General features: G+C 46.9%; 2 protein-coding genes across 3 annotated transcripts in view; one reads left to right on the top strand and one right to left on the bottom strand.

The window, feature by feature from the left end:
- Positions 1-7,357, bottom strand: part of CAPZA1 (capping protein (actin filament) muscle Z-line, alpha 1) — a 30,201-nt gene extending 22,844 nt beyond the window's left edge. The window contains exon 1 of one of the 2 annotated variants that reach the window (XM_015411067.1): positions 7,210-7,357. In XM_015411067.1, the coding sequence (XP_015266553.1) occupies positions 7,210-7,338 (129 nt within the window). In that variant the 5' untranslated portion in view covers positions 7,339-7,357. Of the gene's footprint in view, positions 1-6,439; positions 6,518-7,209 lie in introns of those variants that run through there. The other variant, XM_015411068.1, reaches the window with a different exon arrangement.
- A 183-nt stretch (positions 7,358-7,540) lies between these two features.
- Positions 7,541-15,013, top strand: part of ST7L (suppression of tumorigenicity 7 like) — a 75,867-nt gene continuing 68,394 nt past the window's right edge. Inside the window, exon 1 of the mRNA XM_015411065.1 lies at positions 7,541-7,748. Within this exon, the coding sequence (XP_015266551.1) occupies positions 7,541-7,748 (208 nt within the window). The remainder of the gene's footprint in view (positions 7,749-15,013) is intronic.

Below are 15,013 nucleotides of genomic sequence, written 5' to 3'. Positions count from 1 at the left end.
ATGACACTCTGATTGCATTAAAGCTCTGCTACAAATACGGTGCTCAGAGGACACATTACTTTGTCTAACAAGCACCAGGATCCATTTCAGTGGAGAGAATACCAGTAGTAGTTCAGGATCTAGTCCCTCTGCCTTGGTCAGGTGCCCAAAAAGAACAAATTGCCAAAATGAGAACCTGAAACACTGGAGGAAAACACAGCCCCTTTTGATCATGCAACTGCTTCAGGTAGTCACTTGTGAATACCAACTTATTCTTACACAGAAATACAGTCCGACCAAAGAAATACAGCCCTAACAGAGAATCTGAGAATAAGAGGGCTTTAAACTTATCATTTTTGGGATGTTCTTCCTCATAGATTGAACTCAGATACAGAAAAGTAAATCAGGTATACATTCCTTCACATACTCTAACCTATTTTAAATGTTCAGCCTTTCCAGCAAACTACTGTAATAGAACACTCAAGGTAAGCTAAGGACAGCTATATCCCTGCACTAGACAAAGCAAGAGAAAAATAAACATTTACATCAAGTCATGTATAATGTTATTTTCTTTACAAAATAAAGGCTTCACTACCCTGACTAAAAGCAACAAGCAATGTTTTTTGTTAAACAGAAGGGAGCCCCAGTGTGCACAGTATGAAAAAGAAGAGATTGGATTTATACCCCACCCTTCACTCGGAGTCTCAGAGTGGCTTACAAACTCCTTTTCCTTCCCCTCCCCACAACAAACACCCTGTGAGGTAGGTGGGGCTGAGAGAACTCTGACAAAAACTGCTCTTTTCAAGACCACCTCTGACAGAACTATGGCCTGCCCAAGGTCATCCAGCAGCTATGAGTGGAGGAGTGGGGAATCAAACCTGGTTCTCCCAGATTAGCGTCCGCGCACTTAACCAGTTTGGTAGCCATGGGTACATGCACGCTACACGTATTCAAATAGAGCACAACCCACCTCTTCTCAGCCTTTCTTCTTTGGAAGGGTGGGAAGGAGTGCCATGTTCCCCACACACGCTTCATGAAATTAACTGAAATTTCACAGTGCCTACTAGACTATGGCCATGAACTCTGATAGCCTGAGGAAGAGAGCTCAGTTTACAGCTCTAAGTAGTTCAGCTCACTTGCTTTGCAGTACTGTATTATTTAGTTTAGTGTATTTATCACAGTAATAATCCCTGTGTAGTGTAATATCCATATACTGTGTACCATACTCTGTTGGCCTATACATGGCCAGTACTAACTTGTAACAGGTGTTTTTATGTGAGAAACCTGCCTTTTAGTCTGTTCCAAACCTCTGATTGCACAACTGATCTCTCCAGTCCCATGAGTAATCAGTCTCAGTACCCACTGTAAGGAAAACTTACCCACTGTGCATAAACTAACCATCACTAGCTACAGGATGCTGGGTGGGGAAGAATTGTATGTGGCAGACTGATATGCAGTGCTGGTTTTTTCATGCCTGATCTATAACCAGGAGACAGATTTTCTGCTCCTGGTTGGTAACCTTGGATTTCTTTTCAAGATGTGCTTTGAATCACTTACTCGAGTCAGCTAAAGCTCTGTGTTGAGCCTTCTATAGCTCTTATGTTGTATGCCGCCCTGAGTCCTGCTTGCAGGAAATGAAGTGGGCTACAAATCAAATAAACTAAACTTCTGCCTGTGCCAGTGTGGTTCAGAATATGACAGTTTAATGGTGAGATATGGCTAATCCCATCATGGAGGGATGAGAACTTGATGACTGACACCTTCCATCCTCTTTTTTGGTGCAGCAGCCAAAATGTTGGATTTCATTTCAGGAATTCAAGATTCAAGTCCCTGCTCCTTAAAACTTATTGGACAGCCTTGGGCAAACCATAGCTTACACAACAGCATCCTTGTGTAATAAACGAGAAGAAGGTTTGAACGGGTGGCTTACTGAATTTATGCCTTTTTGAAACTACCCATGCTTGACTGAATTATGCTTTCTTTTTTATTATGTTCAACATGCAATATTAGTCTTTCTTGTAATTAGTTGATCTTTGTCTCATGGAAAGCTAGACTGAAGGCATAAAAGTTTGGGTGAATGTGGCTGGGTGTGATTGTGTCCTCTTGAAGGCCATGAGAAGACTAATTACAGGAAGCATATAAGTCTGTCCCAGTTTTTGCAGTAACAGAAGCAGAAGACACATTCAGGACCTCAAAGGGACATTGTGTGTTGTGACTGCCTCCCCCACCTCAGCTCTTTTACAGTAGTATCTTGGCTACCTGTGGCCAAGACAGTCCTGGATGACGCTCCACAATGTCCCCAACCATTACCTTCTGGTAACAGAGAAAGGATACGTTTTCACCAGGCTGTCCCACAAAAGCTGTGGCACCACCCAACAGGCTCCTAGAAAGGAGGTGGGAGCAAACCACGTGGGACCTGAGACACAAAGGAGCATACAACAGCAAAGGGCAAGGCAGAGGCAGAATCTTCACCACCATCTGTCGGGATTCTCCAATCAGAATTGTATCAGCTGCATCTAAAGCTGACCTATGTATGTATAGATGAGCACCTGTGCATGAACGTTCATGAGTTTAATATAAAGAAGTGCTTTTGGATTTCCTTGATGCGAGCTTAATAAACTTGGGCTGTGGTCACACGTAACAGAAGCCACACAAGTGAGACGGAAAACAGCCGGAGTTTCCGGGCACGATCTCACCAGCACATCTGGGAAGCGTAGCACTCCCGTGGCTCAACCGAGGCTTCCAGCCGAAACTGCGTGGCAAAAAACTAGTACCTTGGAGGTACTAGTTTCCGGAAACTGCGGGGCAAGGGCGGGCGTCTGATCGCGTTTCCGGAGGCATCCGGCGCCCGCCCATGTCCCCTTGCAAATAAGGTGGGGTTTTTTTGTCCAAGTCTCTGTGGATGCGCATGCGCACCCAACGGAGCATGCGCATTTGTCATGTACACAAAAATAAAAAACAGTTTGCCGCGGCGCGCACTTCTTCGTTGCGCGCCGGCTTGTCCTGTGATCGGCACCTCTCCCTTGCCATGGAACCTCCACGGTACCTCCACAGGACCTCCACAGGAGGTCTGATCGCGTAACTGCGCAGTAGTTTGCCCCAGGGCAAACAGCCACGCTTCTCCTCTGCAGTTTCCTGCCCGTGTGACCGGGGCCATTATTTCTGTATTCAAGAACTTAAAGTCCAGCTTCCTTGCTGTCCCAGTCCCTCATCTCTGGGGTGAAATCATGCTGGGTCAGAGTGGGTCTGGGCAAAGGGTATGATCACCCCTTTACCTTATTTGCACTGGGTCTTGACACTTGCAAAGCTATCCCTCACAAACTGCTCTGAGCTTCTTGCAAAAAGAGACACATAGAAATGAGGGAAAATAAATGTGAACCCAAATAAACTCAATGTTTATATAAAGAGATTGTCAGGCTAAGAACTTATTCAGCATATTGAGAAGAACTCACACTCTACAAACAACTTCTCTGTAATAATCTAAGTTACATTACACACGTGTCTCAGCTCCCCTAGCTATAGAACTTACAGAAACAACCCAGCACGAATTCCTAGTGCTCCTAACAGTTCAGTCCCATATTACAGTCGTGTTTTTGTCCTGTACATTTTATTACCAATACAGTGTTAGTACAGACTCTGCTAAATTGGCAATAGAATTAGGGAACTCCTGCTTATCATCATGCCCTAAGATTAAAAACTCCGATTACCAGACTTGGATGCTATGAACAATCCTATAGATTTGTATCTATGCAATGTATGATACACGCACCTAATGACTAAGGGCTGCTTCATCATTACTTCTTACTCAGCAATCAACCTCTGTGCGGCCATCAGGCTACTGGCTACTTTGCAGCCAGTTATAATATATATAGGCTGCGGTCACACGGAGCATTAGCCACGCTACAGAGATGGAAGATAGGTGGATTTTCCGGGCCCAATCACAGTGCCACATGTGGGAAGTGTAGAGCTCCCGAGGAGAACCTGAGGCTTCCGCCGAAGATGCGGGGTAAAAAACTAGTACCTCCGAGGTACTAGTTTCCGGAAACCGCGGGGCAAGGGCGGGCGCCTGATCGCGTTTCCAGTGGTAGGTCGTGGCATCCGGCGCCCGCCCATGTCCCGTCGCTAAAAGGGGTTTTTTTCCCAAGTCTCCACAGGATGCACACAAGCACCCAATGGCGCATGCACACACTTCGTTTAAAAACGAACAACACAGCCCCCTCCTCTTTTCCGTACCCTCTCCCACTCCTGGCTCAGCCTGCTCGAGAGGAACTCTCTGCACCGGGCGGCAGAGGGGGAGGTGCAGGGCGGGCGTGGCGGGAGGGCGGCCTGGCTGAAGCTCCTCCTGGAGGGGACTGGATGGAGGACACAGTTTGCAGTCCTCTGCAGCCCTGGAAGGGGTTTTAACCCTCGGAGCCTTTTGCTAGAGAGGCCGCTTCTTTGCCGCGCCACAGGATTGTCCTGTGATCGGCACCTCCCCCCTAACCATGGGACCTCGACGGGACGTCTGATCGTGCAGCCGCGCGTTATTTTGCTCCAGGGCAAAATTCCCCCCCACATTTTTTTGCCCGTGTGACCGGGGCCACCGTGTTGCAGAGAGAACTCTTTGCTATAAGCCATTTGGCTCCTTTTTTTGGCCTGATAAAAATACTCTTGCTATTGAACTGATTGGGAAGAGTTGCAGTTTCTCCACTTCCTGGTGATCTGAGATGAATGTACACACTGGTATTATTCATGTATGTATAACAGGAAAGAGAAAAACCCTCTTACCTAGTTACCACACCCTTTTTCAGCAGACTTGGAGAAAAAGCAAACACAATGTATTGGCACATCATGTTTTTAGTATTCCACTGTTGTGTTCACATCTGCGTAACAAAAACCTAAAAGTGGCTCTGATATGATCAATACTTTGTCATTTCATTTTCTTAGTAATGCTTAATGCAAATTTTATGCAGCATGAGGAAAATAAACTGGAAAAGAAAATTAGATAAAGTTCCTATATTTATCTCAAGAGTACCCTCTGAAACTTTAAATGTAGATTAGGTAACTATTATTTTTCTGCCATGGTTCTCAGACTTCCCCATTCACACTTTACACAGCTATGCTGCAAACCAACCAAGCATTGTACTTCCAAGTCCAGAGTCAACCATGTTGCCAATCACTCAAATGATGTTATTTTGATCAGAACAGGGCAAAATACAGTTAAGAAAAACACATGGCTACAGTTCCTTAAATACTGAAGCTTTAACAGACAGAAAATAAGTCTAATAAGGAACTGACTGGTTCCCCCTTCTACTTTAAACACAAGGATACATTCTACTATGCCTTGGCATGCATAGTACATCTATTTGGAACTATTGCAACTATTTGGAAAAAACCAAACCCTCAGTATGGATATCACCTGGGAGTGGTCTGCTTCCTATGAGAGGAGAAATAATATCAAAAATGTCACAAAATTACATGGTAAGTGGAAAAGGAAAAAAACCTATCTTCTCAGAGGCAGGAGATGAACGGAGAGGTCCTTAGGCTACAGATAGGCAAAACATTTCCAAACAATTGAGAAAATGCTTTGACAGTATAAGCTTCAAGTGACAGAGACCAGTTTCAAATGCCTCTTCACACTAAAAAACAAACATGCAAATAGAAAACTAGCACAGCAGAAGGTTTCTACTTCCTCCCTTTGCTTGCTACACTGGTTTTTTTTAATTTACTGTTAGTTTTTTAACACAGTGAAGCATCCACAATGTGATCCTCCACCTGTAGTCTGACACAGCCCATTCTACACACTCAGCATTTTACTACCTTCTTCCCAACTCTTTCTCTCACATGCGCAAACCAGGCCTGAGGCACAAAAAGACATAATAATACAGGTAGTGCTCAGCCATTCCTCTTTCACCTCTCTCTTTAAAAAGTGCTATCACCTGTGTCCATTCATAACACAGTCTCTCTGCTGACTGGTCTACAAGAACCCAGTACTGTGGGTTCAAGACTACCTTTACTAGCTATGTGGGTTTTATTATTTGAACAATATCAATAACACCAATGCATTTTCTGTATGTGAAATAGTTGCGCGAGGAGCACAGACATAGCCTTAAAAAGAGATGTTCCTCAAACATATCTCTTCATAGGAAAAACGCTACCTTCTTTAAAATCAAGATTTAATGGAACAGATTCAACTCGGCGGCAGTCACTCACACAAACTCCATCACCAGCCAAGAGATAATGAAGACTATTTAATCAGCGGCAATGAAAAGAAAGCAATGGGGGAAAGCAGCAGAGAGAACATAAGAGATTCCTACCCCTCTCTTCCCCGAAAAACCAGAAGAAGTTTTAAGTTTATAAACCTTCACCTTACTGGAGCACGAACAAGGACAATAAAGGAATCCTCCTCCTCAATAGGAGGATATCTATTCTCTTATTTCCATTCCCAAAGTACCCAGAAACAAGCTTGATAACTTCCTACCTTCTCCTCATCCGACACCCGACCCTCAAAGTCCGCCATTTTGGCTTCTCTGAACCCGGCCCTGCCCCACCTGTCATCACCGCGCAAAGTGCGCTGGGAAGTAAGGAATCGCTGGGGGTGTGACAAGCACTCCTCCACCGGATGTGAACCTTAGCGCTCTCGGAATCCTCCTAGAAGCCGGCGATCACCATGTTAGTTACGGGCACGCCTAGTCTTTAAAGCCAAGCTGCAGCCGCCGCCGTGATCATACCACCCATTTAAGCTAAAGGGTGCCATGGTGACTAAGGGCAGGGCTAGCAGCCGGAACGTACGGCTGACCTCTCCAGCTAGGTTCATGTAACGCCTTAGCCCTGCCCGTAGTTTGTTATAGTAGCCTCGGCACCAGAGTTCCCTCTAAGCTGAGTTAGTGTGAGCCAGTTCACAGTTTCTTAGCCTCCGGCTCACACATTTTTGTCTTAGCTCAGGAAGGATGGCTCCAGAGCAAACTAATTTATGCAGTAGCCACATTGCTCACGCACAACTTTAATGCCAGTAGCTCACAAAGTAGAATTTCTGCTCACGAGACTCCACACCTTAGAGGGAGCATTGCTCGGCACCACCCCTAAGAATGCCACCGTTGAGCGGGTGGGGCCTTAGCATCTCCAGCAGTCCGTTTTTGGCCGAATTCCGCGGCCAAACATCTGAAAGAAATCTAACCGCTGTAAAAGATATCCCCTGTCCCGCCTGCAAATAAAACTTTGCGCCCAAAGTTCGAAGAAATTGATCCCGACCCCTACTGTCCCCATGAGCACATCGTCCCAACACTCGGGTTTTGCAAACGAGACTGTCACAGCAGCCGGCGCCTGTCCACACACGAGTCCCGAAGAAACGTGCAGCCGTAATAGGAATAAAGCAACCATTCCGGCGTTAGCGCTGGAAGGACCACAGGCCGAGCCATCCTCTTCCCGCCGGCAGTGGAGCGGCGGCCTCCCTCAGCCGCCGGGGGCACGCGCTCTCTGCCTCCCGGACCCATTCGGCATGGTGGCGGGGGCGCGCACGGCTAGTCCCGCCCTCCTGCCTCCACTCAGCCAGCCAGGCCGCGGGAAGCGAAGGGCGGGAGTCATGGCGGAGAGCGGTCCTGTGGATGGGGATGAAGCGCCTTCCTCCTCCTCCTCCTCCTCCTCCGAAGCAAGCGGCGCCTGTCCCGGGCGTTGGGAGCGGCTGAGGCTGGCGGCCGGGCCCTGGGCTCGCACAGTGGCTCTGGTGGCGGTGCTCGGCCTCCTTTACTTTCTCAGGGGCCCGCTTCGGTTGCGGGACAACTTGGTGGCAGGTGAGGGGGGAAAGATGAGGGAGGGGGGAGGAGCATCTGAAGACAAACACGCGTCAGGTGTGTCGGGGGCGCTTGCAGATGGCGGGGCTGAAGTTTGTCTGGAGGTCTCATTCTCCGACCCGGCATTGTTTGCGCCTAAGCTGTTTGGGAAAGGGCTCTTTAAGAAAATACCCTTTCCATTTGTCCGGGGGCTGAGCCCAGACACTGAAAGCGGCCTTCAGGGGTTCTGCTGACCCCTGCCTTACAGTAACACTTGGGGTGAGAAATTGGGGAGGTGTTTCATCATGTAAAAAGGGGGTCAGAAAAAGGAGGGGGACTGTATTCAACTATGGGTGTGCTCCTGTGAGATTCTGCTCTCCAGTTGTGTATGTTTTTCAGCGCCGCTGCTCTCCAGGGACATCCTTATTTATATCTTGCCAAGCTCGATAGAACTCGTCTGTTGAATCCACCGATTTGCTTCACCATTGTTCCCATTATATGATTTTTAAAAATCATATCGTTCTTATAAGGTTTTAAAAACATGTTATTAAGGGCTTTTTTGTTTATTCTTAGTTTCTAAAAAGTGTCTCTGTCTGATCTGTTGTTCCTTGCATTACTACTAAGAGCTGTCAGGTGCTGCACATCCTCAAAACAGACTCACATGTTGGTTGAGAGCTGCAGAATATCTATCTATCCATCCCTCTTTTCTTCTAATGAATATATATTTCATTAGAAGAACAGGTCTGGAGATAATAGTGTTGTTTTGTTTTCATCATAGGTAGTCATATGTTCCTAACTGTGTATGAGCAAATTTCTTGATCTGTTACTAGCTCAAAGGTAATTGTTGGAAGGGGTAAGTGTGCAGTCTTAAGGTTTGCTGTACTAGCTCAGTTTGTTGAAAAGTAAGCCCAACTGAGTGCAGTGGCACTTACTCCTTAATACATGAACGTTGCAATCATACTAGCAATCACTGTGGTAAAGTATCACAATCTACTGATGTTTCTGGCAGATACTAGAAAATGATGTGTTGGCTGGTTAACAATGCTAAGGAAGAGAAGAGGTACTTTTCTCCCTTTCTCACAATACAAGAACTCGTGGGCACTCCATGAAATTGCTGAGCGGTCGGGTTAGAACAGATAAAAGGAAGTACTTCTTCACCCAAAGAGTGATTAAAACATGGAATTCACTGCCACAGGAGGTGGTGGCGGCTACAAGCATGGACAGCTTCAAAAGGGAATTAGATAAGCATATGGAGCAGAGGTCCATCAGTGGCTATTAGCCACAAGGTATAGATAGGGGCTCTGGGGCGAGTGATGCTCTGTCTTCTTGGTGCTTGGGGGGGGTCAACAGTGGGAGGGCTTCTAATGTCCTGGCCCCACTGGTGGACCTCCTGATGGCACTGGTATTTCTGGCCACTGTGTGACACAGAGTGTTGGACGGGATGGGCCTTTGGCCTGATCCAACATTGGGGTCTCTGATGTTCTTATGTTAAGAGGGCCGGCTCACCCGCTAGGCGAACTAGGCATTTGCCTAGAGCACGGGCCGGCCCTTAGGGCACCAAACTGGACCGGTGGAACGGCAGTGAAGGAACGGAGGAGGAAGACTCGTGAGCAGGGCTCCTCCGGCCGGAAGGACCCCAGCGCCACGTGGGGGCAGCTGTTGGACACATGGGACTTCCGGGGGGGAGCACAGTCCGTCCTGGCTGGTGCGGAGGCGACGGCCTCGTTTCGGGAGGAGGAGGATGAGCCACGTGGCTTGGGTGATGCCCATGCCCCAACCCTCTGGGTGGGCGGGCTGGGCGCTTCGTTCCCCCCCAGTCGACTGTGCGGAGCTCCGGGCCCGCCGCTCAGGCCAGTCCCGCCGCCTTCCTTCACCGCTTCCCGGAAGTGAGCTGCCGCCGCCATGCCCACGATACCTCCCCGGGCGGGTCCACGCCCCTCGGAGGCACCCTGAAGAGCTGCATGTGCACAGCAGAGCGGGAGCTCTGAGCTCCTTGGCCGGCCGGCCAGCCCCGGCATAACACCCCAGCAGAAGGCCAGCCTGCCCCCAGGCCTGAGTGAGGAGGAGGATTGCCGCTGCCGGGCCATGCCGTGGAGCCAGGCAAGTGCTGCTACGGTGGGCAAAGGCCAGGGGAAGGGTGGGGGGATGTCCGCCTCTGGGTTGCGCCGCTGTTGAGTCTGCTGCCAGCCTGGCTGACCACCCACTCTGGCTTACAGGCCAGGTGGAACTTTCCAGGGCGGCCCGACGGGCGGCGAGCAGACAGAAGCCGGACGCGGGCACCGACTGCAGATGTGCTGGGGACTGCTTGCGCAGGGGCTCTGCTCTTGCACGTCTCACCCAGCGGGCCAGGCAAGTGGGAAGCCGACCCGGGCAGGGGCGAGGCTAGCTTGTGGCGCCCGGTGCCCCCCCCTCCTGGGTGTGTTTCTGGGAGGTTTCCAGGCCCCACCAGGAGGTTGGCATCACCTGGGGGGGGTGGACGCCACAAGCTGGCCTCGCCTAGGGTGCAGAAACACCTCGGGTCGGCCCTGAGAAGAGTGTGTTTAACTCATCTGCCATGTGGTCCCACTGAGTTCCGCCATGCTCTAGAGAGCTCATTATTTCCACTTAAAGATAAATATAATGATGAATTCATGCCCCTTGATTCCCCACACTACTTAATGTCTATGCTTTGTGTTTAATTTTTGTCTCATAGTGTGTCTTAAATATTTCTCTGTCTTGAAACACTGCTGTTTCAAAGGCATGAGAAAGTGACAAATGACACTTATTAAACAGTTTGTGGTGGTGATGCTGACATTTCCCCAAGAGCAGCCAAATGCAAGTTGCCAACAAACAGAAGAGCACATACAATTTTTTTTAGTATCTTTATTCTGTGATCGCTTGCAACTCTCAATATGCAAAATCCCCCCCCAAAAAATGTATTGTTGATTGTTTAGCAAATTGTGTTAGGGGATCTACACAGTTTAATCTAGATCTAAGACTAAATCCTAAACTTGTTTATTCAGAAGTAAATCCCACTGGGTTCAGTGGGATTTATTTCCTAGTAAATATGTTTAAAATTGCACCTAAATTAAATTTGAACCACTTCTGGCATTATAGTGCTCCTGAGTGGAAGCTGTTGCTATGCAGAAAAAATATAAAACCTACTTCCGGTGATCTGTATGCAAGTTGCTTATCCTTGCAGGCAACCCTTAAGCCAGGGTGTCAAAGATACGGCCCACGGGCCAGATGCAGCCTGCACAGGGGTGCAGTGTGGCTCGAGAGCAGCTGATTCTGAGCTGCTTCCTGTTTGTAATGTCACAGCTCCTTTCCCCCAGTCCCCTAGTTTCTGCTTCAGAGGAGAGAAAGAAAGTCTTCCCTCTATTGGCTGAGGGCTCCCCCCACCCTCCTCTGGAAAGGAAGGGGAAGGGAGACACAGAAAGGGGGGGGGGAAATGGCATCTCGTAGGATACTTTAGAAGATCGGCAACATTTTATTCAAGGTATAAGCACACTTTTTCTTCAGAATGACAGAGGGAGGGAACCAGCTAGCAAGAGGGAGCATGTGTGTGTGTGTGTGTGTGTGTGTGTGTGTGTGAGCCAGAAAACGTTTCCTTCCAGGTAGGGGGAGTGGAAAGAGTCCTGTGTTTAGACCAAAAACATTTTATTCATGGCACTTGGTGAGTTTCCCCTTTCCATTTCTAACAGATGGGGGTGGACCTAACAGCACAGCTTGCATTTCTTATTAGTGAAAGGGAGCAAGAATACAGCAGCACCTTAATGACTAACAAAATTTGTGGCAGCGCATGAGCTTTCATGAGTCACTGCTCGCTTCTTCAGATACAGCTGGAATGTGAGTCCATCTGTCCTTATATCTTGGAGAGTGAAGTGATTTCAGATGGCACAAGACAATAGCAGGCATTGGTAATGACAGAAGAAACCTAGGTCTCAATTCAGTCCAAGAGTTTGCACTGTGTTGAGCTTCGTGATCAGTTGCAATTCAGCAGTCTCTCTTTCTGATCTCCCTTTGAAATTCCTTTGTAAGAGAACTGCTACTCTTAGGTCAGCAAGTGAATACCCTGGAAGGTTAAAATGTCCCCCCACTGGTTTTTGAATGTTGTGGTTTCTAATAGTGGTAGAAAGAATAAGAGTCTAGAAGCACCTTTAAAGACTAACAAAATTGTGGTAGGGTATGTGCTTTTGTGAGTCACCGCTCACTTCTTCAGACTTATTTCCATTTATTCTTTGCATCCTCCTGGACTGAATCTTCCTGTACCAAATTGAGACCTAGGGTTCCTGTCTTATTACCAATGCTGATATCTCCACGCCTCTGTGTATCACACCAAGGCTGATATCTCCACCTTCTGCATATCACAACGAATCCAATCACACCTGCTATTGCCATTCGGCATCTGAAATCATCTTTAGAAAGTTTATATCTCTGGTACCTTGTGTTACATTTTATAGCACACATGGCCCAGCCCAACAAAGTGATATTTATGTCAGATCCGGCCCTTGTAAGAAATGAGTTCGACACCTCTGCCTTAAGCAATGACATAGTACTGCAAAAAGCCATACCCCTGTAAAGTAAAAGAAGCAAAAAACTTGTTGTTGTTGTTATTTGGATTTGTATCCCACCCTCCCCTTAAAGGGCTCAGGGTGGGTTCCAACAATAAAATATAATACAACAAAATAAATACGATACAATTAAAACCACGTTAAAACATGTAAATCATACAACTCTTATAAAAGGCCAGATGGCTCAGTGGTTGATAGTACTGGGAATAAAATTCCCAGAGATCTGTACAATTTGGGATCTCAGGCTATAAAATAGGGGCCGACCCAAGGGGGGGGGGACGACACCCGTCACCTCAACCGAAAGCTCGGTGGAAGAGCTCCGTCTTGCAGGTCCTGCGGAATTGTAATAAATCCCGCAGGGCCCTGATCTCACTCGTGAGCTCATTCCACCAGGCATGGGCCAGGGCAGAAAAGGCTCTGGCCCTGGTCAAGGCAAGTCAGACATCCCTGGGGACCAGCAAATGATGCTGATTGGTGGACCTCAGTGCTCTACGGGGCTCATATGGGGAGAGGCGGTCTCGAAGGTATGCTGGACCCTGGCCGTATAGGGCTTTAAAGGTAAGTACCAACACCTTGAAATGGATCTGGAATTCAATAGGCAGCCAGTGTAGGTCGCGCAGCACCAGGCAGATGTGCACTCACACAGGCGTCACCGTCAGCACCGCGCTGCTGCATTATGCACTAGCTGCAACTTCCGGAGCAAACTTACAACCTTATAAGCAAACTTACACACAGTTGGAATACTGAAATTTCTGCACATGGCTAATCCAAATTGTTCTCTGAGAAAAGGTGAATTATACACCACAAATAAATTTATGCAAATGAGGAGAATTATTCAGATTTGCACAATTAGCCAAATGTTGTCATTTGTTGCTATTATGCATGATTTAGAGTGCAATCCTAAGCAGAATTGTACTAATGTCAACAGGTCTAGAAGGGTGAACTCCTTGAGATTGCTTGGTTATTCAGGTTTTGCTAATCAGAGCACTGGATACTGAAGCCTCTACCCCTCTTGCTTCTGAGACTTCAGCAGGTATTACCTGTGCATTTTCAGTCATATCTTTGATATGAGGTCTAGAAACTTTGGGTTTTTTTAAATGAAAGCCAAGAGCCTTAAGAAGCTAGATTCTGTGTCTGCTATACATTCCGTGTTTCCCCCCAGTATTACCACTAAGTTCCCTAAACTCAATGAAAAAAGATATTTTTTTAATGGTGAAAGATTACAGAGCGCTATTTTTAACTTGTTTTACATGATGTAAAACAAACCCCTCTTTACTTGTCATTTACCACTAAAGAAATCTAAACCGTGAGATTCTGCAGCATTTCTTAGTGAAACTTCTAGCTATGGCTTTGAGTATCCAGGAAAAGAGATTTCATACTTCCTTTGTTTTTGTCGGTAGCTGTGTTCTCTCCCATCCCTTTAGTAAAAGGAATATAGAATCCTACAGTGACAAGAGCAATGACAATCTTGTGAAAACATGGAAAAATGGATTATTGATTCTGACCTTTCCACAGTCTTAGCAGTGGATGTTCTCTTGATAGTGGTAGCAAACACAGTATTAATGACAAAATAACAATGGACCATCTCCAAGGAAACATGTTTATGTGTTGGCGCTGCTGATATTGTCAAGGCAGTATTAGTGAGCTTTCAGGGTAGGGAAGGTAATGATGCCCATGCTGCTTGGGAACTGTATTCGGAATCAGCATTTTGAGTTCCACTGGCTTTCTAGTCACACCCTTAATCCGTGTAATGAATGATTTCTGCCTGGGGATGGTTACCTCCCTGCTGCCTCTGAACTTCCATGAAGGGTAGGTTTGTGAAAAGTGTTGCAATAGTTAAGCCTTGTTACATGTTTGAGTGACTGTTTGCAGTACACAGCACAGAGCATCAGCGCATATGACTTTTCTTGTTTGCCTGTCACTATTTTAGACAAATTTCTTCTAAAAATTCAGACACTAATTAAAAACTTGTGTCCTTAGGAGGGTTCATACTTGACTGATGGTGGCTTCATAATATCCTACATCCTAGCTAAGCTGGTACTTTATGAAAAATACAACCAAATCAGTTTTAGAATGGGAACAGAACTGTGGGGTTATAAAGAGCAAGCCTCTTAAAGCTGACCTGTGCCCCTGGAGCTTTTTGCAGACTCCTGAGTTGGGTATGTTGCACTGGTCTGAGTTCCTATGCTTGTGTGGCTCAAATCAAGGAACTTTCTGCAATATGAGATGGATGAATGAGAACTGTAAAACACTTTACATGCTGAAAGTGGTATGGATCTACTCCATATAATGCCTTTAAAAAACACAATAAAAGTGACTCTTAATCCCTTGACTTGTTCTAGATACAGAACATTTTTGCTCAACAAATAATTTCTCTTATGTAGAGAGGATCATTTTCTATTTGTATTTACAGCTTTGTGTTCAAAATGGATTTTTATTCAACACAGTTTCCTGTGTTGAAATATTATAGCAAGTTAGACCATTGACCATCCTTATACTAATAGCCAAGTTGCCCCCTCCGTGCGGATACTTAAATCAGCACGGAGGGGGCAACTGGGGGGCCGGGGGAGGTTTGTGCACACGTGGGCCAATCCCCACGTGTGCACAAAAATAAAAAAAGTTAAAAAAAAATTCGGGGGGATGTTTAAATCCCCCCGAAAGTGCAAGAGCGTCTCCTGCGCGTGCGCAGGAGACGCTCTGCTAACGCTGTTGTCGGGGAGGGGGGGAGGCGGC

Source organism: Gekko japonicus, unplaced genomic scaffold, assembly GCF_001447785.1.
Source record: "Gekko japonicus isolate JY-2015 unplaced genomic scaffold, Gekko_japonicus_V1.1 scaffold610, whole genome shotgun sequence".
Taxonomy (NCBI): Eukaryota; Metazoa; Chordata; class Lepidosauria; order Squamata; family Gekkonidae; genus Gekko; species Gekko japonicus.
Note: the sequence above shows the minus strand (reverse complement) of the source record. Positions and strands in the feature narration are given on the sequence as shown.